General features: G+C 38.9%; 2 protein-coding genes across 2 annotated transcripts; one reads left to right on the forward strand and one right to left on the reverse strand.

Annotated features, from left to right (window-relative positions):
• Window positions 1-1,034: 1,034 nt before the first annotated feature.
• LOC113048410 (gastrula zinc finger protein XlCGF8.2DB-like) lies at window positions 1,035-11,569 on the forward strand. The gene is made up of 3 exons (XM_026210203.1): window positions 1,035-1,069; window positions 6,916-7,157; window positions 10,350-11,569. The coding sequence occupies exons 2-3, from the start codon at window positions 6,986-6,988 to the stop codon at window positions 11,321-11,323; spliced, it is 1,146 nt and encodes a 381-aa protein (XP_026065988.1). The 5' UTR covers window positions 1,035-1,069; window positions 6,916-6,985; the 3' UTR covers window positions 11,324-11,569.
• Window positions 11,570-22,850: 11,281 nt separating this feature from the next.
• Window positions 22,851-26,240, reverse strand: LOC113048445 (ICOS ligand-like; the record flags this gene model as incomplete). Its single annotated transcript, XM_026210240.1, has 5 exons — window positions 22,851-23,472; window positions 23,648-23,839; window positions 23,974-24,300; window positions 24,374-24,414; window positions 26,146-26,240. Coding segments are annotated over 4 exons (633 nt in total), but the record flags the coding sequence as incomplete, so codon positions are not given.
• Between the last annotated feature and the right edge of the window lie 488 nt (window positions 26,241-26,728).

Genomic DNA, 26,728 nt, shown 5'->3' on the forward strand with positions numbered 1-26,728 from the left:
ATCCAAGATCAAATGACACATCCAAGATGATATCATCGTGCTAATCCTGATCCGGCTAATTGGGTTCTTCGAACACACCTGTTGTGTATGATTAGTATCGCTGGATTGAGTTATCGGAGATAATTGCACGTTCATGTGTTGTCTTAAAAGGGGATATGTATCGATACTCGAAACCATGATCAGCAGTGCAGCGATTGGCTGGTGGCAAGACGGCAATGTAATGACGTCATATAATTTAAAACGACACCTGACGAAAATCTTGACAAATTTCTGTACTTTTATAAGGAAACAGCCAAGCAAACAAAACTACATAAATGTTATAATAGATACATGAAACAGATAACAGATACATGTTTTTATTTTATTAGAATATTTTTCATGATTCCCAATTATTTAGATTCGCAATTTATAATAGTTGTGCAGTCTTTACATTTTTATTTCAGTGTAGAAATTATCTATTCATTTCATTTTATATTTGGACAGATTTGTAACGTGACAGCATTAATGAAAGTTTCTTAAGGGTCAATATCATGTTATCTGCATCTCCTGCGCTCCATCAAGACACTCTTATAATAGCAGTCATCACTCAAAATAATGCATGACTCTATTATCTGTTTAGCATGTGTGTAAGTCATAAATATTTCAGTGAGTAAACCTAGCTGTGTCTATGCTGTTATCGACTACACAGCATTTTTATATTATTTTTAATTAATTTTTTTAATGATTATTATTTTAAATTATTGTCCCTGGATCAGTACGATACTCTTGTAATAAGTAGCGGTTGTAGCAGACATATTTTGAGTATCAGTTCTGGTTGAAAAGAATAAGCGATCTAATCCTGTTTACATGAAATAAGCTGCTCGCGAGCAAGTTCAAGCTGACGGACCTGTTGCTATGACAGCAGCTCCGGGATGAGCCTCGAAGAAGATCATGCCAAATCGTCAACATTCAAATCCAGTTAACTGAGTTAGCGACGTACGAAGAACAGGCCCCAGGACTTTTATTTTGATCTAGTGTGTGACGTCATAAGTGCGCCGCGCTCCCGCATCCGAGTTTCAGTTGGAGAAAGGTTTGTGTTTTAATAATCTTAAAAGCGTTTAAATCCACATTCAATACTTTTTCAATACGTTTTTTTTACAAGCGATGTAAGGTTAATTAACCATTATTGAATGTTACGTTGTAATTTATTTTCGAACATTTATAATGAATGTTGTTTTGTGTAAATAGACCGCATTTACACATTAGTAATAGAAACAGTGCGTCCCATTTCGCTCCCTATGTAGGGAAATCAGTTCATCCTAAACACGAATTAATTCACTGTTAAGTGCTGATGGAGAAACGGAGCTGTTTCGAATCTTCGAGTCAATTGAATCAAATGCTTCACAAAAGACTCACTGTTTTCAATCGCTGAACGAGACCTGTTGCTCAAAACATTTCAACGTGCCGCAGCTTTTCACGTAGTCTAATCTTTTCACATAATTAAGGATTCTCTAGTCCAACCTGTTACATTTCTAAAGTAAATAAACATTTGACTTATACTCAGTCAACAGTAAAGAAAATAAAACCAAACATTTGACTTATACTCAGTCAACAGTAAAGAAAATAAAACCAAACTACTCAGTAATATATATATATATATATATATATATATATATATATATATATATATATATATATATATATGAGTCATTCCACGAAACCGGTACGATTTGGACTTATACATTTTTAGATTTTTTATCTAAATATATTACTTTTCTGAACACACCACAACATTAATAACATATTCAACTTCCAGAAAAACATATTTTCCCACCTCAGGCATCAAATCCCTATTTATTATTGGTTACTATTTTAAGGTAAGGGCACTATTAATCTTCAACCCCGTTATGGACACTATGGGAGCTCTCTGAATATGATTATAAAATGTATTTGTAATGAAATCAACATTTTCCTCTTATTCAAATGTCCCTCACACTTAATTCAATAATTGCAAGTATAAAAGTTACATAAAATCTCACTTTTGCTATACTAAAGCCTGAAATGGTCACTTTTTGTGACCGCAACCTCATTTTTTACCAAAGTTGTGGTTTAACTTCAAAATTTGAACTAAAATCAGTATTCTTATTATTGCTCTGATCATTTCAAACTGAGTTCAACAAACATTAAATTACTTTTTCATAAACTTAAAAAAATAATTAATAAAAACTTAAGTGTAACAGGGTTGAGACTAGGGTAACGGGGTTGAAGATGGTAACGGGGTTGAAGAGACAAATACAGTATAACTTATAAATAGTTGTTTTTTACTCAAATTCACTGTAAGATTTTCTATAAACACTGCATTTCAATGTTACCAAGAAAGACAACAAATATAAATTACAATTGAACTGAGTTTTATTAACCCGACTGCAGGAAAAACAACAATAACAGCTACATTAGAACAGTATAAACTGACAAATCGGACTGATCTGGTTCTCAACTCAATCCGGTTACAACAGTAACAGCTCACCGGTGGAATGTATTAAATCATTCATGAGTTTTGAGTTTTACATTGAGTGAGTGAGAGAGAGGGAGAGAGAGAGAGAGAGAGTGTGTGAGTGTGAGTGTGTGTGTGAAAACAACAATAACAGTATACATTAGAACATTATAATCTGACTGAATAGGTCCTCAAAATAAATCATAACTTGCAACGTGTGTGTGTGTGCGCGCGCGCGCGTGTGTGTGTGTGTGTGTGTGAGTGAGTGAGTGTCCATGTACACATGGCATTCAAAGTCTGGCCCACACCTCTTTCAAGATCTCCACATGGCGCTTTGTCACAGGCTTTGGTGGTGGAATGATTTCAAGGATGTCATCAAACATATACCAGAGAATATCATCCCGAGCCGGCCAGAACAATCGGTTTGGCCCAACACGATGCACACATTTCACTTGGACATGTGTTTCATCTGTGCTAAGGATGATGCCTGGATACAGCTCTTGATCATATCTGAGTATGCACCACTGCCCAAGCAGCTCTGGACATTCCCCACTGGATTTCCTTTTCTTCCCGTGTCTGTGGATTCCCTTCACTGGCTGGCTGCGGGACAGGCACAGCAGTTGGTATCTCCTGGCCAAAACTGAAACACTGTGTGTTGAAGCACTTGCAGTTAAACTGCTTGCGTGTTGTGCACATGCAGCTGACATCACGGTGTATCAGTTCTCCTGGAGCCAGAGTAATCACCTGGTGGATTCTCATGGTTCCCGGGACTGCGGGTATTTGCTTTGGCATTTTCTCCATTGCACTCTCAACATCCTCATTCTTTACAAAGAACAGTTTCACTGTTGTGTTTGTCTCAGTCAAGGCCTTGAACAGCTCGTGTGCATTCGGGATATCACGCCCCTTTGCCACCATCATGTCAGCTGTTCTTTTTAAGGCTCCCCCTACACCATCTGGGGCTCCTTTGCCATGACTAGCCTCAAAAAAATTCCAAGAGGCAGCCTTGAATCCTCTTCTGTTTAATTCTGTGCTAAAAAGGAAGAAGTTTCCTGGTTGTTTGTACTGAGTACAGGGGCCATCGCTAAAAAAGTGCAGCACAGACACTTGTGTATGTGTGGCCTGGAGGTAATCCAGCACTGGATTGAGGTGTTGCCATATTGCTGGAGGGCCTTTATGTCTGCAGGGGGAGATGGTGCTGAAGCACACAGGCTCTGGTTTTCCACCAACATACAACACCCCTGTATGCAGAGTGGCCTGCTGGTGTGTAGCCCCAAAGTGGACTGCTTGGACCTGGGAGCTGTATTTGCAGCTGTAATTTTCAGAAAAGTCAATATGTATCAAGGCCTCTTCCCCTGACATGTTCCTCTTCAGCTCACGGGAGAAGGCATACTGCTGCTTAATGTTAAAGTGATGCTGTTTGAACCGCTGTATGTAGGTGTGGAACAGCTCAGTGGGGTTCTCCTGTGTGCCCTCCACAGATTTTTTGATGGTGACCTTGACAGTTGACCTCTCTTCTCCCTCTTTCTTTTTATCCATCTCTTTATCTTCTGTTACCCACTGGGTGAAAGATACTTTGGTCATACTGCTATATGTACTAGAAATTGGGACACTCTTGTCCTTGCAGTGTACACACTCTCCATACATACAGCTCTTGTTGGATGAGTTGCAGCACACCTTCTCGACCAAGTTTTCAAGATTGTTAGTCTCAATAAGTTTCAGCTGATTGAGCTTCTCAGCCACAAAGCTAAGATTTTCATGCAACTTACACATGCATGTGTCTCATTCTGAGATTGTTGGATTAACAACCCAAAATGGTCTAAGGTGGCAAAACAGTGAATATGAGATCTTTTCATCAGAGTTCTCTGATAAAAATCTTCTGTGATGATTTTTTAGTGTATCCACCAGGAACCTCTTCTGCATCTTGACTTTATTCCTTGTGAGTGTTTGTTTGGTCACTGTTGTGATCCTACTGACATCATCTCTTACATAGAACATCTTAACTCTGTTCTTGAATTCATCAGTGAACCTGTTGGTCGTCTTCCTTTCAAAGCTAAGGCTCTCCTTATGCTGCCAACGCTTACTCGAAAAGCCAAGGGAATCCTCAGCATATCTCTGTAACCTGTATTTTTTGACAATTCTCCCTGTTGTCACTTTTGCAATTAGCTGTCTATCCCTTTCTTTGTTGGTCTGCTGATATTTGTTACTGATGTCTTTAATTAGTGATTGGTGATACAGCAACATCTTCCTGATTCTGGGGTTTACAGGGCAATTTGCTGTTAGCTCATTCACCTTTGACCGTGGTGAATCAGAATTCTTCTTTAAACGTTGGCACCTTTTTTGTATTTTTCTTTCTGTTTTCTTTCTTTTTCCAGGCTTTCCTGAAGTTCTTCTATTTTCTTCTTCATGTTTCTTTCTTTTCTTATTTTTTTGTTCCCATCAACATGTTGCCTACAAACACAATCAATATATTGGTCAATAATGATGAGAAATGGATATGATAGGATAATTAGGGAAATAACACAGGGAAAAGGATGAAAGAAATCAGGGCTCAGTTGAAGGGTAAAAAGTCTTGACAAATCTTTATCCGTTTGAAGGCTGCCAAAACAGCAAACAGCCATAAATCTGATGTTTTTTTTCAGTTTATCACATGCAAACTAAATTGACTACACTTTTTTCTGAAGTGTTCAAATTTTCCAACACTTTCTAACACTCAGCCTAGTCATTTCTTAAACTCATAACTGCTCACTGTTGCTCTACCTTGAAGACCCTTGCTGTGGATACTGCTCTGGGGGATGATCTGGGCTTTGTGGAGGAGTAGTTACATTTCTCAGTGCTTCTCTCTTCTCCTTGCTTCTTTTGTAAGCTGCTCTCCACTTTCTATGCTTCAGCTGCTGTTGTCTTCCACTTAGATCATTTATACCTTTCTTTTTTCCTGACTCTACATTTTTTCTCCATCTCTGGCGTTCATTTTGCAAGTATTTCTCCCTTTTTTCAGGATCAGCTTTTAGGCGTGCACGATACTGCCTCTGCCTTTCCGCCGCTGTTGTCGGTGCCATCACAGACTCATAGATGTCTGTAGATGTTTAAATTGATATCATTAAATAAAAAAATATTTCAGAGCAATTTACTTAACACTGAGGTGTGAAAATCTAGGCAGTAATATATTAATTCATTTAAATTACTGGATAACGTCAGAACCAAAGAGTTAAAAACACAACCCCATCACAATCTCACAACCCCGTTATGATCAAATAAGTAACGGGGTTGAGTGTGACGGGGTTGTGATTTTTTGCTCAAAATGGCCACTGCTCTACATGTAGTGAATGACAGGGGAGCACATGGAATGCATGATTTGAAGAAATTGTGTATATTGTTGAAATAACAAAGATAATTTTCACAAGTAATAGTTTTCTAACTTTATTTGATGTAACAGGGTTGAGTCGTTAAGCTTGACAACAACAATATCACAATATAAATAAGTTATAATTATAAAAGATGGTGGTAACTTGCCTGTGTTTGCTCACAATGTTGGTCAGAAGACTTCAATGATGTCACTTCCTGTTATTGATGCCACATAAGGATCAGTTAATTATTTTTATGGGGGGAGAATGATGTGCGTAACGGGGTTTAGCGGTTACTGAGGGACAGTACTAAATAATGTAATTTTAATGAATAATCATGAACTTACTTAGAAAAAAATAATTAACAGCAAATAAGCACAGATAGATATTTATGGGAAAGGCAAAATGTATGGACTTTTATTTTATTTTATTGTTCATATTCCAAGTACACTTTCATTGAAGGCCACGAGGGACATGACAAAATAGGTGGTGTCAACTGAAAAAAACAAGATAATTTCTAATAAAAAAATAAAATGTATATCATGTTTTCAAACTTAATTAAATGAGACATTTCAATTGATACAAAAAACTTTTAAAAATAGATTTTGGTGACCCAATAGATAAAATACACTTGAAAAGGTCAGAGGGACTCAAATTGTACCGGTTTCGTGGAATGACTCATATATATATATATATATATATATATATATATATATATATATATATATATTGCAGAATGAATGAATGAATGAATGAATACGGTATTTAAACGGTAATTCGAAACTGGGATTACCGGAGAAAACTGGTTAGGTTCAGAGTAAATTACCATGGTACAAGTTACCTCTCTTTCAGAAACAGTCTTGACGTACCCTGCTTTCTCGGGTTTGACAAACCTACCGTTCTGATACAGAAAACCCAGTTTCCCTTATTTCAGGGTCTACACAAGTTTCACTTAACCTCCTTTCTGAAACGGCCCCCAGGTCATTTAAGTACATTAACTCTCACCCTGACTGACTACTGAACTAGGATCTGATTGAGACACTCCCAGAGATTAAGTTTGCATTTATCTTTCTTACTGTTAATTATTCTGATCTTAAACAGGACAAAGTGCCCAAACACACAGAAAAACTCCAGCTGAAGCGACTGAGATCCAAGTGACACTATTATAAAGATGGAGTTTATTAAAGAGGAGAGTAAAGACGTGAAGATTGAAGAAACATTCAGAGTCAAACAAGAAGACACTGAGGAACAAACAAAGATTATGCTTATTAAAGAGGAGAGTAAAGATATGAAGACTGAAGAAACATTCAGAGTCAAACAAGAAGACACTGAGGAACAAACAGGTTGGTTTTCATTCTCAAAGCTGAACTATTTTGTTCTTTACATATGCTTTAGATATTTATTTGCCATATGTTTTTGTACACTTGTCTGTAGGACTGTCACGATAACAAATTTTGCTGGACGATAAATTGTCCAAGAAATTATCACGATAAACGGTAATATTGTCGTTCTAAGACCAGTTTCAACTAATATAATGATAATGGCATAATAACGCAGGTACACCTTTTCAAAGATCAGTAAACTTTTATTGTATTTTATGGCAGAATCAGAGCAAGAAATACCAACATGTTGACTTTGTGTGGCTTAAAATGTATTAATTTTGTATGTTATGTTTATATGCCAGTTAGGAGTCGTTCACATATCACGTTTTTTTGGCGCTCAAGTTATTTAAAATGCGGTATATTCGTGCTCATAATGGAAGCGACGCGCTCGCAACGCGCTCGTTTTTTCGAGTTAAAAGCAACAGCGTTTCAGAATGACGCAAGCGCACCAGTTCATGTGAAAAGAACCAACTCAATCAGCTTCCTTCGGGGTGAAACACTGCAGAGTTTTTTTATTTTTCTTCGAAAATAAATCTTGTTAGCAGAGTTACAACAAGGGCTTTTCGGTGGTGGAAATCCATTGCTGAAATGTCCTTGTTGTAACGGATATCACAGCTGATGGATGCTTCGCAACGACAGACGCCTCAAAGCGCAACTGCACGAGTAAAAAAAGAAAGAAGGAGAAAACACGTGTGTGTGAACTCACTGGGTGCATTGACACGCAACCACACGCCTAAAGACATATTTAGCTGAGCAAGCCAAATGAAGCGAGCAAAATGTAGGCCCATTTCCAGAGATAGTATTGCCGGCCCGAGACTCGAACCTACAACCCTAGGGTTAGGAGTCAAACTCTCTAACCACTAGGCCAGGCATTGAATCGATTGTAAAATACCAAATATTGGTAAATCCATGGACAACAGGCAGGACGAATGTAAAGATTCAATATATTGGTAAATACCAATATTTCGGATGATTTATTGGCGTGAAGTTACGTGCACAATGACAAACAGGAGTGCAACATTCTCGAAAAACAATAAGCAGAGTGGACTGTGTGTCCGAAGCTGCAGCTGCTGTGTGACGCGTTCTCCAAAAAAAGAAAAAAAACCTGGACGCGCTCCAAGAGAAGGTCGTTAAAATCAATTTCCTTTTTTCGTTTTCGAAAGTTGTGTTGGTTGGTCCAATCGATTCGTGCAATAGATTCTCGAACATAAAGTGACAGTCAACAGGGACACGGTTTTAGACTAGACGAGAGAAGGTATAGGAAAAGATCTGGGCACAGTTTTTCCAGAACTTCGTGCCAAGTTAAATCGGTGTAGAGCTGTTTTAATTAATTTTTTAGATTTATTATGGTGCCCGAACCCGTATGACTTTGAACGGTGACCGCAAACATTTTGTTTACTGCAACCGCAGCCATCATTACCAAACGTGAACCGTTGACTCTTACAGTGAATGAGACGAAGCAAATGCACAGGCCATAGTGTGACATCTGTGTAGACATAGATGACACAGTGTTTTTTGTTTTGTTTTTTTTTTTAAAAGAAAGAATGTAGTCTTCGTTTGTATGTAGGCCTAGGCAATTTATATATTTACAGTACTTACTAAAATAGAATTAATACTATTTTATTGCTTTTGTATTAGTTGTTTAAAGAGTTTATAAAAAAAAAAATTGGTCTGTCTTAATGCAAATGTACAACTGGCAAGTCGGCCGGACTAAAAGCAAAAAAAAAAAAATTAAAAAAAATTAAATAAAGTCATTCCTAAATTGACAGGGTCAGTCGGGTTTATTATTTTTAAGGATGGCCTGAGAGTATAGTTCCCAGCCATATCAGTCTTAGTACACGATGTAACTACAGAAGAGTCAAGTTTTAAATAGAAAATTTCCTTTTTGAGGGAGATGCTAATAGTCTAATCAGATTCAATGATCTATGCTAAGCTAAAAGTGCTTTTGGCCAGACCAGAGATCGGCTGAATGGATAATACTCTGTTTATCTCTAGGGGAATTGGAAAATGAGCTCTGACTCAGAAAACACAATTTTTATAATAAATAATTAAAATGTCTTTTCTGGTTTTACAACACATTCATTATTTTTTTTCCATTGTTTTCACTAACAAGCTTGGTGTGTGCTTGAGTGCAGAATAGAATATAGATTAAAGGTCCCCCAAATATGTAAGTAAATGTATTAATATAAACATGCAATTAGTGGACTAATTGCTTAAAGGCACAATATGTAATACTTCGCCGCTGGAGGGCCTGTATGCAAAATAAACAAAGAGTGTAGAATTATGGGAGTTGTGGTTTTCATCCCCACAGCTGACGCAATCCAATGGGACTCGGGCAGAAATTATGTTCATGGATGAGCTAATGATTTATTAACGTAGTAGAGTGAAGCCAGGTTGAAAGCTGTCGCAGTGAAACGAGGCCACTGAACGAGTGACACACGGCTTGAAAGCAACAGAGCTTTTATTGTGCCACAATTGACCAATTTTGCTCCTTCCGGTCATGTGTATTTGGGGAAAAAGCAGTGCTGTTTCATTCTAGATTCATTTTAAAGTTCAGTTACAATCAGGGATGTCCAGATCCGATCACGTGATCGGAAATCGGGCCCGATCACGTTGTTTCAGACCTGATCGGAATCAGACGTAACCTCCCAATCAGGACTTGGATATACATATATCATGATTTTTTTAACACCTCCACACAGAAACAGCAACCATGCGGCATGACATCATTTGACTGCCTCATTTAGTTCAGTTGAATCGTACCAGAGTTAGTTTCCCCCTTTAGTGCGGTTCATTTGGGCAGATGAGTAAGCAGCAATCGCACTTCGGTGTGGACCAAACAAGCGTACCGAGACCTGCTTGAAGAGGTGGTCTCAGTACGCTTTCAAACAAACTCTGGAGAGATTCGTTTGTGGTAAGAACGTGATCTGACCTCGAAAAGTTGTTGTCTTGTAGTAACTGTGTTATCTGCCTTGTTTTAAATTTATAACACTTTGGTGCAATGCCGTTGCTGTTAAATGTGCTTTAAAAATAAAAATGACTTGACTCCCTTACAAAAACAGTTTTTTTTTTAATTATTACATGGGATTACTATTTGAAGAATTTTTAGTTTGATTGTAGAGTTACAAATTTGTATTTGTCTTTTTGCCTTAGATCTGATGGTGCTGAAAGAGGACAGTCAAGAACTGAATGATATGGAAGAGAAAGATCATTATTTCATAAGTGGAGAAAAAAAATTTGGCTGCTCACAGACTGACAAGTCTTCCTCAAGAAAAAAGGCACAAAATACAAGAAGACGACACTTCTGCCAACAGTGTGGAAAGAGTTTCAGTCAAAAAGCAAAGATCAAAACACACATGAGAGTTCACACAGGAGAGAAGCCTTATGGCTGCCAACAGTGTGGAAAACATTTCAGTAAAAAAGATTATCTTAAAATACATGTTAGAATTCACACTGGAGAGAAGCCTTACACATGTCCTCAGTGTGGAAAGAGTTTTACTCAACTTGGAAACTTTAGACTCCACATGAGTGTTCACACCAGAAAGAAGCCTTACAAATGCCAACACTGTGGAAGACATTTCAGTCAGAAAAGAAACCTTAATTACCACATGACAATTCACACTGAAGAGAGTCTTTTCACCTGCCAACAGTGTGGAACAACTTTCACTCACAAAGGAAGCTTTAACAGACACCTTAGTATTCACAATGTAGTGCAGCGTTACACCTGCCAACAGTGTGGAAAGAGTTTTGATCAAGATCAAAACCTTAAAGTCCATATGAAATCTCATAAAGAGAAAACCTACACATGTTCTGAGTGTGGAAAGAGTCTCAGTCAAAAACGGACCTATATAGACCACATGAGAATTCACTCTGGAGATCAACCCTACAGATGCACTTCGTGTGGAAAGGGATTCAATTACAAACATCACCTTGAAGAGCACATAAGAATTCACACTGGAGAGAAGCCTTTCACCTGCCAGCAATGTGGAAGAAGTTTTACCCGAAAAGGAAACCTTAACAAGCACATGAGAACTCATACAGCAGAAAAGCCGTTTACATGTGGTCACTGTGGACAGGGTTTCAAAAATAAAGCAGCACTTATGAACCACATGAATTTTCACATATGAAAGAACTGTAATTTATGTCATCAATGTGGAAAGGTTCACAGTCTGGAAACATCTCAAGAATCATTGCAAAAACAATGTTCAAAATACCTGATTGTTGGATTTAGGCCTTGCTTATTACCTACAATCACCTAAAGGATTATTAGGAATACCATAATAATACTGTGTTTGACCCCCTTTCTCCTTCAGAACTGCCTTAATTTACGTGGCATTGATTCAACAAGCTGCTGAAAGCATTCTTTAGAAATGTTGGCCCATATTGATAGGATCGCATCTTGCAGTTGATGGAGATTTGTGGGATGCACATCCAGGGCATGAAGCTCCTTTTCCACTACATCCCAAAGATGCTCTATTGGGTTGAGATCTGGTGACTGTGGGGGCCGTTTTAGTACAGTGAACTCATTGTCATGTTCAAGAAACCAATCTGAAATGATTCGAGCTTTGTGACATGGTGCATTATCCTGCTGGAAGTAGCCATCAGAGGATGGGTACATGGTGGTCATAAAGGGATGGACGTGGTCAGAAACAATGCTCAGGTAGGCCATGGCATTTAAACGATGCCCAATTGGCACTAAGGGGCCTAAAGTGTCCCAAGAAAACATGCCCCACACCATGCCGCCACCACCAGCAGCCTGCACAGTGGTAACAAGGCATGATGGATCCATGTTCTCATTCTGTTTACGCCAATTTCTGACTCTACCATCTGAATATCTCAACAGAAATCGAGAGGCAACATTTTTTCCAGTCTTCAACTGTCCAAATTTGGGGAGCTCGTGCAAATTGTAGCCTCTTTTTCCTATTTGTAGTGGAGATGAGTGGTACCCGGTGGGGTCTTCTGCTTTTGTAGCCCATCCGCCTCAAGGTTGTGCGTGTTGTGGCTTCACAAATGCTTTGCTGCATAGCTCTGTTTTAACGAGTGGTTATTTCAGTCAAAGTTGTTCTTCTATCAGCTTGAATCAGTCGGCCCATTCTCCTCTGACCTCTAGCATCAACAAGGCATTTTCGCCCACAGGACTGCCACATATTGGATGTTTTTCCCTTTTCACGCCATTCTTTGTAAACCCTAGAAATGGTTGTGCATGAAAATCCCAGTAACTGAGCAGATTGTGAAATACTGACATATATTTTGAACGCTATTGATGTGTCGCACAGTTTAATCGTTAACGATTTTTTATTATTATTGATGTGAAAACCCTGTATTTTTTAATCTCTTGAATTATGTACAAAATGTTTCATGATTAAACATCTGTTCACACTATTTCAATTGGCAGTGGATCGAGGGTACTATATCAACCAAGATAGGCTTGTTGAAAACCTTAAAGGTCCCATAGAATGCAAAAATCATAAGGTGTTTGAACACAGTTGTGTGGCCGCAGTGTGTGAAAACAACCAGCCTATAATGGTAAAGATCCACACACTCATTGATTTATCATTAAATGAGTCAGTGAAAGTCCCACCCATTTGTGATGCTCCCTGTCCTATTAGCAATGTTGAGAAAAGTGAGTATTCTACATGACAGCACACATACATTATTCACTCCAGTGTAGTTTCATGTTGTTATGGGCTCATCTGCAATACTTATCAGAGCTTTTCCTTTCAGATATCAAATAGACATTTAGTAATTGGTCTTTAAGATGTTTATGGTGTATGTAAATCCACTTTGAAGATGTGCGCCGTCCCACAAGCTTCAATGGGTCACTCTGACCATGTCATGGTCCATCTGATTCCTGCATACAGGCAGAAATTAAAGCTTTCCAGAACAGTATTGGGGATTTCAAAGCAGTGGAAGAGAGAAGCTGTGGGGAATCTTCAAGTATGGTTGGATTGTACTGACAGGGATGTATTCAGGAATGACACCAACAACCTGGATGAGGATACAGAGGTTGTGACATAGATTAGCTTCATCACGGTGAGTTACAACAATGACAAACCCTGGTTCACAGCTACATTCAGACAGCTAAGGCTAGAGAAGGAGGCTGCATTTAAAAGTGGGGATAAAATCAGGTTTAAAGAGTCAAAGTTCAAGTTTAGCAAGGCAGTGACCGCAGATTCTGAGAAACTACAACAGCATCCTTGGAAAGCAGCCGGACCAGACTCTGTTTTTCCATCCACCCTGAAGTAATGTGCTGACCAGCTGTCTCCAGAGTTTACAGACATTTTTAACACCTCTTTGGAGATATGCCATGTGTCAGCCTGCTCCACGACCACCCCCATCAAACCCTGTGCCCATAAAATCCAGGCTCACAAGTCTAAATGACTACAGACCTGTCGCCCTGACATCAGTACTGCCCTACAGAGAAACAACACCTTAACTCGCAAGAATGTGAAACTGAGAAAAACAACTTTAAAGTTTTTTTTACTTGTCCAGCCAAATTAATTATAGGTAGGACACTGGAAATGTAACAATTAGATGTTTTGGTAATGAAACTTATCTACATTACAAAATTGTTTTTTACCCCTATTTTGAAGTTAATGTGTTCTGTCTTTGCATTGTCTGCAAAACATGAGAAGTCATACCAAGACAAAAGGCATTAACTTCCACATTATCAATATTTGGTTGTAGATCATTATTTACAAAATCGTTATAGTAACACCTGTATAAAATCTAGTGATCATGGACTATCTCATATAGGATATTGCATATAGTAATGTGACTGTATTAAGGTGACTCAATTAGTAATTGGCTTATTAAACTAAAAGAACAACTTGTGGATAGAAGTGAATGCCAGCAAGTGTGAATAATGCCCAGAATGCTTGTGGACTAAACATTTCCGATGACGTTCATCGACATGAATTGATTTTATTGGGTTACAAGAAAAGGTAGGACATGGGTTTAATCGCGAACTGTTATAGGCTACTGATTTTATGGTTGATCATGCTAGCTACTGTATACACCTTATAACTCCAAAACTGGCAGCATAACCTCATTTCACGAGTTCACACTTACATATAATTAGCTGAAGTATTATAGTGCATATTTGGCGTGCTGTCCGGGGCAGGGGCTCCGAGCTCGGGAATGGCCCGAACCTAGAGTACCCCCCCGTATATGTAAAAGTGTAAAATGAACTCTAGTGGAGGAGATGGGGATGGAGGGGGGATGCTGACAAACCATCAATGGAGACAGGTAGGCTAATTCAGCTGTATTTATACCCTAAGGTTGATTATATTAAGTGGCGCCACCTGTGTTAATTAGGCTAAGTATCTGACGTGCTCCTCCCGAACCTTGTTATGAAACTGCATTTCACGAGTTCACACTTACATATAATTAGCTGAAGTATTATAGTGCATATTTGGCGTGCTGTTCGGGGCAGGGGCTCCGAGCTCGGGAATGGCCCGAACCTAGAGTACCCCCCAAAAAGCAATAGCGGAAAGGACAGCCGCCAGACTAAGGACCCCCCACAATAGCTTTGACATCTGGCGGGGACTGATATTTAAAAAGCAGGTTGGAAGGGCCTATATGTACTCCAGTGATTGCAACTTTACCTATTGGAGAAATGGGCCCCACCGGCTGCTTGTGTCGGACTATGTGATTTAGGGCGCCCGGTCGGGGGGGTTCAAGCCGTTGCACAACCGGAGCACCTCACTGCATTGGAACGGATGAGCCCCACCGGCCGATAGCGGAGGAGCGACGTGATTGGATTGCCCGACCAGGAGGGCCCGAGTTGTCTCGACCGGAATAGGTAACGGTGTTGGCGTACGGGCCCTACTGGCTGATGAGCCCCTGCTAGTCAGTGGGCAACCAGGGCAGATACCTAACCGAGAGGACCCATGAAGCCTCCGACTGGAGATCAAGACTCAGGACGACGGACGTGTAAGTCCTCTCGGTTTGAGCAGATAAACAGCTTTGGGCTGCCGACAAAGAGGACTCTTGCAACACCCAACGGGAGATCAATACTCACGGCATCGGATGGATAAGACCTGTTTGTGGGCAACAAGAAAAGAAAACCCAACCGGGAGCACTCTCGCCTACATCTGACACGAGCACAATACTCAACGGCGTCAGACGGGTAAGCCTCGCCGGCCGGGGAGCGGGAGAAGGAAAACCCGACTGCGCGGGCTCTCACAGCATCCGATGGGAGATCAGGACTCAGAACATCGAACGGGTAAGCCTCACCAGACGGGGGGGAAAAGATTTGGACAGAGTTTGGCGGGAAGTGGAGACTCTTGTCGTCGTATGCGAGCACCGCCACCCGTCAAACAGGAACGAAAGTTTAGGTGACCGTGAGACTCTCGCCGATGTCCGATGGGAGCTCAGTACTCAAGGCATCGAACGGGTAAGCCTCCCCGACCGTAGCATGGAAAAGTAAAGTTTAAGTGGCTGGGAGACTCTCGCCGACGTCCGATGAAAGCTCAATACTCAAGGCACCGAATGGATAAGTCTCGCCAACTGTAGAAAGGAAAAGGTAAGGTTGTCTAGCTGGGAGGCTCTCGCCGACGTCCGATGGGAGCTCAATACTCAAGGCATCGAACGGATAAGCCTCGCTGACTGTAGGAGGAAAAGGTAAGGGTGTGTGGCCTGGAGGCTCGCGCCAGCATCCCGAGGGAGCTTAATACTGACGGCGTTGGATGGGTAAGCCTTTTAGACCAAAGGATGAAAAAAGTTGTCTGGCCGGGAGACTTCGCAACCATCTGACGGGAGCTCAATACTCACGGTGTCGAATGGGTAAGCCTCGCCGACCGTAGAAAGGAAAAGTAATGTGGTCTAGGCGGGAGGCTCTCACCGACGTCTGATGGGAGGTAATTACTCGCAGCATCAGACGGGAAAGCCTCTCCGAACGTAAGACAGAAAGGTAAAGTTGTATGGCCAGTATTGGGCCAGACAGTGAAGGAGGGTTTTTTTTTCACTTTTTTTTTTTTTTAAACATGGAAAAGGCAAAGTTTGGATCATGCCGGAAGCACTCTTGCAGTGCCTGACAGGGTTCAATACTAAGAACAATTTGGTTGTCTAAAGGGTAGATGCTATGACGATTACTGCATAATTGTTTAACGAATCCAATGAGCTGCTTCCGATATAAAGTCAGAAAATCTTGGTGCAGTCAATGTATTTGAAAATTTAAGTGTACAAAAAATAAATAGAATTTCCTGTGCCAGTGTACCTCGGATGAGTGCCATTAATCAGCGATATGGCCATTGTCAATCGTCATTTTGTCAGTGCGTGAGATTGACGATACGTATACGTATGTAATCATGCTTGGGTAGAGGAAGACAGAGACTCTGTTCCTGTCATGGCTTGACTTTTTGCTGTTTTAAACCATGCGGGTGAAAGAAAGAGAGCCTATGGAGTCACCGATAGTCTAAAAGAATATACTTTCAGATGCACTGATAAACTGATGTTAAATATGAATTCATTATATTTAAAACAGCTAGTTCATGTAATCGGGTACTACGATCATCTCGCTTGTCTTGTGAAAAATTTGCCGCATCTGCACACGGAAGTTATCCATCTAAATGATCTGGAAATCGGTCAATGGTAAAACAATAGAGGATTTCATTTAAAGTTCAACAATTAAACCCTAATATGGACGTAAACGAACATGTTAAATATAGTATTCAAAACCGGTAAATATATTTGGAGTAAGGTTTAGTTGAAACTGATGCATTGGTCGTACGTGGTCCGGACCATGCGCCTCATGATGAGACCGACACAACGCCACGGAAACAAAAGAATGAGATGCATTCTAACATAACGGAGGCATTAAACTTAGTTAGTGAGGCTTGTGTAAAATATTGCGCATACCAGATTACTTGTTACGGTGCAATGAAATGCCTTGTATCTGCAGACGATGTACGTCTGTTTGCGGATTGAGACTTCTTCATCGCCTACAGGCTCGAATCATCCTTGCAAGCACGGGCAAGCGTGAAATGAAATAACGGAGCAGTTTGGTAGCTGAATTGTAGTGGCCGCCTAATAATGATAATAAAATACAATAATAGGAGAATGAGTCTAATATCGTCTTGACTATAATTGGTACGTAATACTATCACGACCACCTAGGATGAATAGGCATAACTTGGAAGCGGAGGTGATGTCGACTTTTGCCAGAAGAGAACCAACGACCCATTGAATGATGAAAAAGGATTTGAGGAGATACAGAAAAGGCTCCTGCGGGAGCAGACACTGCTGCGGCAGATACAGAAAAGGCTACTGCGGGAGCAGACACTGCTGTGGCAGATACAGAAAAGGCTACTGCGGGAGCAGACACTGCTGTGGCAGTGGGGAGATACAGAAAAGGCTCCTGCAGGAGCAGACACTGCTGCGGCAGTGGGGAGATAAAGAAAAGGCTCCTGCGGGAGCAGACACTGCTGCGGCAGTGGGGAGATACGGAAAACAGATAAGTAAAGGGGAGCATGAGAAGAAGAGGAGAGATACACGCCATGAACACACCCCCGGAGCAGTGGGCAACCATTTATGCTGCAGCGCCCGGGGAGCAGTTGGGGGTTCGGTGCCTTGCTCAAGGACACCACGGTCATGGTATTGCCAGCCCGAGATTCGAACCCACAACCCTAGGGTTAGGGGTCAAACTCTCTAACCACTAGGCCCATCTTCCCCCTCCTTGGCTGTGTGAAGAGTAGACAGGTTAGTAACATTTGATGGGGCAACCTAAAAAATTAATGCATAGTCTACTGTGTTGCCAGCTTAGTGATTGGTTGCCTAATTTGACAATTCCTTAAGCCTTTGTCCACATTAGTACGTTCCTGTTGGAAAAGCATCATTCCTCTTGTTTTGGCCTTCCAGCCTTTTTAAGCAGCCTCCAAAACTGGTAAATTTGAAACACTGGTTTCACATGGCAGTATAGACTTTAGAAACAGAGGCTTCTGAAAACAATGTACATCATTTAGTCTTGTAAAACATACAAAGAGATTTGATTATGGCAATGACATAAATTGCAGTTATGTGCTATTTACTTCCAAGCAGTTTCTAAAGATATTTACTTGCATGCTTTTCAATATTATAGACCTAGAAAGACAACAGAATTTTTTTTACTCACACTTGCTGTCCTGCGGCAAAACGAGGGTAGTGGTGTATTAGATAAATTCTAAGCGATCACGCCAATAAATGGTGAAATATAACCCTAAATAAATTGATCCTGCCAGACTAATTGCATGAAACTTATGTCTGTGTGAGGTTTAAACATGCACGGTAAGGCAGATAATATCTTTGGACATTTCAGTGTGGATGACGACTATGGGAAAAAAGCCTTGGCTTCGTGGTAAAAATTGGCATCGTCATCCAACAGAACTATGTCATAACCTCATTTAAACAAACTTTAAGCCACCTTCCATGGCACACGACATTTGGACACGATTGTCATATTTCTCCCTCTAGGCAGTCATGCAGAACTTTCAAACTGGTCGTGCAGCAACTGTTACCTTGGCATGTTCACCATGGTAAAATTAATGATTTTAATGAATATAATGTATGAATACATCGTCACAAATCAGATGACCCCCAAGTAAAACCGTAGGTTTTATGGGGCTAATCAAATAAATAATGGTTTAATAATTATTTCTTCCATAATTATTATAAACCACCATTTTACATAAATTGTGTTTGATGAATAATGTTAAAGTTAACGAAATATTGGTAATTCTGACCTCGCAGTGCTGCAACAACGTGCGTCACACGGTTTGTTTACATCTCGCTTAACGGCATACTGAGAATGAAGAAAGTTGCAGTCTTTCACGAAAACAGAGACCACTGTATGGGAATACTTTAAAAAGAGGACAAATAAAATGGCCCTTTGTTCACCTTGCAAAACCGATATGGTGTACCACGGCAGCACAACTGCGATGCGCGAGCACCTCAGAGGAAAACATCTTGGCGCTCTCCGGTTACGATTTAACTGGTTACCGTGTGATCTGGTGACCAACTTCCTGGTTCAGGTCTGATATTCTTGCCTGGAAAAAAGAGTGAGTCGCGACGCGCATCGCGCCGCTTCCATTATGAGCGCGCTTATCGCGCGCCTACATTGGAAATGACGTGATAAGTGAACGGCCCCTTAAAAGACGGCGCGATGCGAGACAACAGTCACAAACCACCGAGCTACCCCTAATCAGCTGCAGATCTCTGGAAACCGAGCTAAACCATAGCAGAACCCGGACTACATTTTATGGTTTGTGATGCTAAAGAACATTTCATGACTACTGTCAATTTATGGCTACTGTGGTTTAATAAAAATTCATATTTACCATAGTAAAATCATTTTCTTTGCCTCTTTATTATTTTATACTGTAAAAACTTAAAGGTTGAAATATTATATTAGAAGTTGTATATATTTTGTAAAGTTCTCCAAAGGATTCAATGACTAATTAAAAAAAGAACATTAGATTAATAATTTATTGTAATAAAAATAATTGTTAGATTAGTTGACAGAAAAAATACTCGTTATTTGCAGTTCTACCTTGCACCGATAGATTTGATTAGAAAACATCACATCCGGTTGGGCGTTCGCATACGGTCTAGTCGCAGAGATCAAATATTTGAACGCATCCGAGGCTCAAATCGGATCTGAAATGTCCGTATACGTATGTGATCAGAACTCCACGCAGCTGCCGCACTACTTTCTAGCTGCGAATCTGTATTTAGCGTCTTCACCTGAAAATGTATTGATTACGCCGCTAGAGGAGGCAGCCTCAAACTACGTCTCGGTCGGAAAAGCCGCTGCGACAGGCTGAGCCGCGGTGGGTAAGAACTGAAGTGTGATTCCAGCACTCGAGGAGAGTCCGGTCTTGATCGGATCAATCATGGTGTTAAGCGAGGCAAGCTCGAGCTTTGCATGGTCTATTGGCCAAGACGTGTGGCTTGGCAAAAAAAGCAGCTGTCGCGACAACGTTTGATGGTGCTCAGCGGCCGTGTTTAATGATCATGGGTATCAGCAAAAGTAGCAAATCTGAAAAATCCCCGGTACGGATCTCCTTGGTGGAAGAAAAATTGGGTCTGTGATAAGATGGCAGACAGAGCGAACCGGGATGCTGACAAACCATCAATGGAGACAGGTAGGCTAATTCAGCTGTATTTATACCCTAAGGTTGATTATATTAAGTGGCTCCACCTGTGTTAATTAGGCTAAGTATCTGACGTGCTCCTCCCGAACCTTGTTATGAAACTGCATATTGACACATGGCTAAACAAATTCAGAACACAGTAACTCAATTTGAGCGTTCAAAACAAAGTAAAAGAGTGGTAACTGGTGTTATACGGTGTTCTGCCTTGGTTTCTCCAGGGCTTTTTGAAGTTACGGTTGAGATGTCCCATTATTTATATAAAATCAAAGTTACGGTCGTTTGCCTTTGCACAGCAGTGTAGTAATGAAGTTATTCGAGCACCTTCTCCTGGACCCCCTGCAGTTTGCCTAGTTTGCCCAGGTCTGAAGATGACACAGTAAACATGGCCCTCCACTCTATCCTTCAGCACCTGGACTCCTCAGGAACCTACACCAGGATCTTGTTTGTGGACTTCAGCTCGGCGTTCAATAAAATCATACCAGCACTGCAACAGTTCCGATTAGAGTAGGCCTATGCGTTTTTCTTTTTTTTATTAATTTAATGTGCGTCAACTCATGATAACATCAAGACAATATATGTCTTTGAATGTTAAAAATGTATTTTCAAACGGTGTACTTGTTCCCTACCTGTTAAATGAGACAGATATAATTAACAAATATAAAGCCAAATAAATTATTAAATTAAATATTTTAAATAACTGTTAATGTTTTTTTTTTTTTTTTTTTTTTGTATTTTAGTCTAAGTCAGAAAAGCTTTTTTATTAAATGCATTTTTATTAAATTAAAAAATTCTTTTTTTTTTAAACTTCGTCTCATAACCCAAGGAAATTGGCACTTTATTTGCGGGGAGGGTCATAAAAAAAAAAAAAATTAAATATTTGGAATATATATTTTGATATTTTATTAGGTTCTTTGATAAGGTTACAATACGAAGGTCTACGCAGCAACAAAACTTGCCTGATGTCCCCGATGCATGGGTCATCTCATAACCCGCGGACCCCGCAAGTCAGGGTGGGTAAATAAATGTTACTTTATTTGTGGGGCGGGCCAAATATTTTCATAAAAGCAGGACCCGCGGGTTGGAAAAAAATCTGACCCACGTATCACTAACGTGTAATGCCATGTTCGGTTAATTTTGTTGAACTTGGTGTTCCCTGAATAGTATGTTCCTGCACAATCGGAGACTGCAGTTTTATGACCCTAGCTATGGGCCCCCCGTTTAAAGGACCCTAGATTTTTGTTATAGTGCCACCTAAAGAACCGGATGATATAGCAACGGTTTCATATTCAGGACTGTTACAGGACCAAGGTGGTATAGTTTGTACATACATAGTTAGAAAGACATTTAAACTCAGGAGTATTTTTATTATATTTTATAAAATGTGTGTGTATATATATAATGTGTGCAAGAACAAAAGCACCAAAAATTCCCTTTTTTCCATCAGCTGCTAAACAGACAGTCTGGCTTTAAGAGAATTAAATAAGAAACATTTGTTTAACATGTTCAACTGTTCCCCTGCTCTAGTCTGCTAAAAATGCTTGCATCAGACTGGCTGATGTAACGTACATTAACGTAAGCTAACTTAAGAAAGGCGTTAATAGAATTTGGTATCAAAGTCACTGCTGAGGAGACAAAAAAAATGTAAAGTCACTGCTGAGGAGACAAAAAAAATTTAAAGTCACTGCTGAGGAGACAAAAAAAAATTAAAGTATGAAGTTACATTATTTAAAAGTTTTCAGTGTTTTCTTGAGGATTTTTTTTGGTGATATAAATTATCTTTTTTTATCCACCTCTCATACTTTGTTGCTTAAATAATGATAACTAAGGCCACCACGGAATATATTTGCAAAATTAACATTTGCACAATTATTAGTGATTGACGTTTTACATTTAGAGGCAAATTTTCCCGTCTTTGCAAGTATGACAACACTTTGTAATGAGCTGCAGGAGAGTTGCCCAGCGCACTCCTTATCACACAGCCATTTTGTGTAGATACGGCAAGTGAATAATTAAGTAAAAGGACAGCATCCAAGCTAATATTTATTTGTTACAAAGATGAGAGTAACTTAAGATGTTTGTAAGCGGGGGAAGTGTCTCTCTCACTTTTAAACTGTAAATTGGTCTCCTGCAGTTTCTTTTCCCCCCAGTAAAGTTAGGTGTGTTCGCTGAGAGATTTAGTTTTTCTGCAGTTTTTTTTATTCATATCCAAAATGAGGGAGTGTGAACATTATGGATGAAGAACTGAACACTCTAATGCATTGTGTTTCTATTAATACTTCATATATAGAATATCAATTATTGTTTTTTTATACAGCAGTGTACTTTACTTATTATCCAATTAATTGGAAAAGCTTCAAAAACACTGGTTTAGTACAAGCTTCAGTTTGATGGGTAATTAAAATGATACTTTTGCTCTTTTTTATATTAATGACAATGACGTGGAAGGAGAGTCTGTTCACATCAGACTGAGTCAATGATTTAATTCCTCTTTGAGGGATCATTTAAAAAAACAAGATAAATTTAATTGATTTGTTCAGCAGATGAAGGAGACCGTGACATTAACTCTTGAACCTGTCCCTGTAGAAAGCAAGACAGTCAAGAGCTGGAGCAAGTTAATTGCTGTTTAATAATATTTCATTTGTTTCAGAGAGCTATTCTAAAAGCAAATCTTAAAAGTATCTAGGTTATTTCCCATGCATGCTTCGCTACATTTTGCTTTACTGTACGTATACTAAGGCATAGTTTATAATTTTATTTGCATCTGTGACATAATTTGTTAGAGTTGCTTGTTAGAGTATCAACAGAAAATACTACTTGAGCAGATAAGATAACAGAAGCTTTGACAGAGAGAGTGTACGGTCTCTAATTATTTACTTATGTGGCAAGTAGCCGTGTAATAAGCGGGATAATGTACATCCAGCCAGTGTTCTCTCATAATAAACCCTGACAGGGTGATCAAGACCATGACCTGAAGCGGATGTACATTATCCCTTCCATAAACATCTGAGGAAATTAAGACTGCCTTTTCATAACTACAGAATGGTGTCTTATTTTTCTGTAAAACAAAAACATAAAACACTGGTCAGTAGCTTTGTTTTTATTGTTCAGTAAACAATCTGTCCAGTTCAGAAGAAAACGGCCCAATCCTGGAAATGTGTTGAGAAAAAGATTAGTGATTAGAGCTTTAGTGACCAAATATTGAAGCTTTAATTATCCTGATAAACTCAACATGAAGCAAGAACACTGAAAAAAGAAGGCTGTACAAATTCAGCTTAATGTAGCATTCGACTTACAATATAGTCAGAATGAGAGAAAGTGTACCTTCATTTTGCCTTTGTTACTTCTATACGGCCGCCTGAAATCCTCTCCTGCGATACATGAAATGGATCATTGCAGATATTAAAATTAATACAATTACTATCACAACAACACAGATTATTAAACCAGTGTTTGTCTGGGCTGATCCATGGTTTGCTTGTTCAACAGATTTGTTTCCTTTTCCTGCTGTTAATTCTGCAACAAAACAAGTTCAGAGAAATCAACATTACTGCACTGTAATACACGTATACTCTATACTCACTTATACTCTGTACATGAGCATTCAGGCGATTTCTTTTTTTTTTAATGAAAAAATTAATTTCACAAACCCTCGATGTTCAGTTGTATAGTTTCCTGTTCATCTGAGGGTGTGATGAGGCAGCTGAACTTCCCTCCATCAGTGTGTTGAAGATTGTTGAGTTTGATGGAGAAGTTTCCTCTCAGATACTCGTCAGAGAAAGTTTTAGCTCTGTTCTTATACCTCGTGTTTTGTACCAAAACTACATCTGCACCCTTGACTATATCATACACGATCTCAGTGTCATTGTGTCTCCAATGAACACAGATGTCTTGAAGTTTAAGATCCTGTTGAGTTGAGGAACACGGCAGGACAACAGAACCGCCGATAACACCCTCTACTGTGACCTGCAGACGCACTGAAATTACAGAAACTTTGATTGGAAACAGTTCGTTTGATGAATTTATCTTTCAGTTTGTTCAGACGCTCACCTTTGTGTATCAGCACGGCAAACACACAGAAAAAGCAGCCACTGGAGAAACAGAAAAGAAAACATGTTCCGTTAACTTATTTAATATGACCAGAAAAAAATAAAATAATAGTAATTAAGCTGGAACTTATTTTCTTGTTAGTCTAAAATCAAGGCAAAACATTAAAAGAGCTGAATGCAAAAGCTTTTCTAACACTTTCTATCAGTAATACAAAACTGATTATAATGTGAAAAGGAGTGTCTCACGACACAGAAATTTAACTCCAATAGACTCACATATATTCTCTAAATCTCAACACAATAATCAAAATTACTCCTTATTAATCTTGAATTTATATAGACAGCATGATGCTGCTGGTGTTTTATTGTTTACTTTAATAGAATTTAATTTTAAATTTAATTTAATAGTTAAATCTGAATGAATAATCCATTGTCATTATCTTCCTTTCAATTAGAAATAATATAAAAATAACTGGATTTCATTTCAAATTGTCAAAATGCATAAATTAACACATTTTTCCATTAATTCCCCTTCATAATATATTAGATATTGTATAATTATCTTGCAGATGCTAAACTCTGAATTTAGCAGTACATTTTGTTTTTAAGGAAGCACCCATTTACCCTACTGGAAAAACATTTTCATCTTTAATGCTCTGTAAGACTCTGCCAATCAAATTACTAGCAAATAAAAATAGAAGCCAAACAATTTAAATAAAAATGCAATATACATGCTAAAGCTAAACCATGCTAATATACGAGCTGATGCTAAACCAAAATAATTGTTTCAGCTTTTTCTCTGTGTATAAACCTGTTACTTGTTAATTATTCAAACAATGATTCATGCATTAATGATGTTTAAAGCGTTTGTTTGTTAATGCTACTTTAAGTGAGGACCTAAACAAACAAGGCCAAATATGAGCGCAAATATGAAACGTTTATTATGCATGAAGTATAATGCATTTCGTGAAAACAAAACTTCTTTAAGAAATCATAAACCTACCTGAAGATCATTATTCTCCAATATAACTGAAAATAACTCTAAAATACTACAAATCGTGACTCTGAACCTTTTCAAGGTTACTTATTCTGTAATGGACGTCGTTGTAAAACCACAGGGTCAAAAGAACTCTTCCGCTGAATGACATTAGACGTCAACAGTTACCAGGTAAACTGATCAGAAATCCATACCAGAAATTTGTACGATTTATAAGACTTCAGATTGTCAAGTTGACTTTAAAAGTTTGACAAAAGCTGTTTTATTTTTCACCTTCATTGGTCAGACCATAAAATATTGTAGTAGTTTCACTGAACAATTGTGAGTTAAATTTGATATATAATAATAAAAATTTATTATTTTCGATTATCTGCACATCAGTATTATAATACATTATAAAAAAGTATGACATAACTTGCTGAGTGTACATTTTGAATTTTATTTCAAATTATTAAATGGATGCCACCTATCCTAACCCTACCCAATACTTTTTCGAGAAAGGAGAAAAATGTTAGCCAAAAAGCGGATTTTAATCTGGGTTGATCACGTCAAAATGAGTACGACAGAAGTTTTACCATCTACATCACTGAAGCTGCTGACAGTTTACTGTCTTTTATAATGTTGACTATCTGAATCCCACATTGGAGTTAGTGTAAATAGACTCTGCCAACAATGCAGGAAGCTGTAGTCGTCCTCATGACTTAAGTGACGTTTGATACTGTAAGTGAAATAAACAGCAGCAAATTAAATAAATGAGTAAATGTACTCAGACTTACATGAACACGAGATTAAAGCTTCCTTTCGTAAACTCCTCTAGGAAAATGTTGTATTCTGGATCCTTTTCCTCAAGTGAAACATTTCTCTGAATTATGTTTTATATATTCCTGATGTTTATAATATAATCTCATGTCTTGAATACAGTTTAGCACTGTAAAAGCAGCAGAGGATTGCAGAGCTTCCAATAACATTTTTTTAAATCCGTTAACTCACAAACAGCAGACATGACGAAATTACCTTTTTTCAGATCTGGTCTCAATCCAAGAAAAACAGCCACATAGTTCCTCTCGCTTGTTTTGATCGTGACAGATGGATCAGTATTATGAAACTCAAAAGAGTAATATAGATCTGATGGGAGGAGGGACTTATATATGAGCAAACAAATGGCAAGTACAGTGGTTTGTGGTTTTGTTTATTTTACATCTCTTTTCGTTTCTCTTTATAAAATGAGGAAGCAGAAAAACTCACAGCTGTGTTCAGACTTTGCTTGTCTATAGGCATCAGCATGTAGATTTGGTTTTAATTTAATCAAACTTTTTGTGTTCATTGACACATACATTTGTTCTATTGAAAATTCAAGTG

The sequence above is a fragment of the Carassius auratus genome, chromosome 29, assembly GCF_003368295.1.
Source record: "Carassius auratus strain Wakin chromosome 29, ASM336829v1, whole genome shotgun sequence".
NCBI lineage: Eukaryota > Metazoa > Chordata > Actinopteri > Cypriniformes > Cyprinidae > Carassius > Carassius auratus.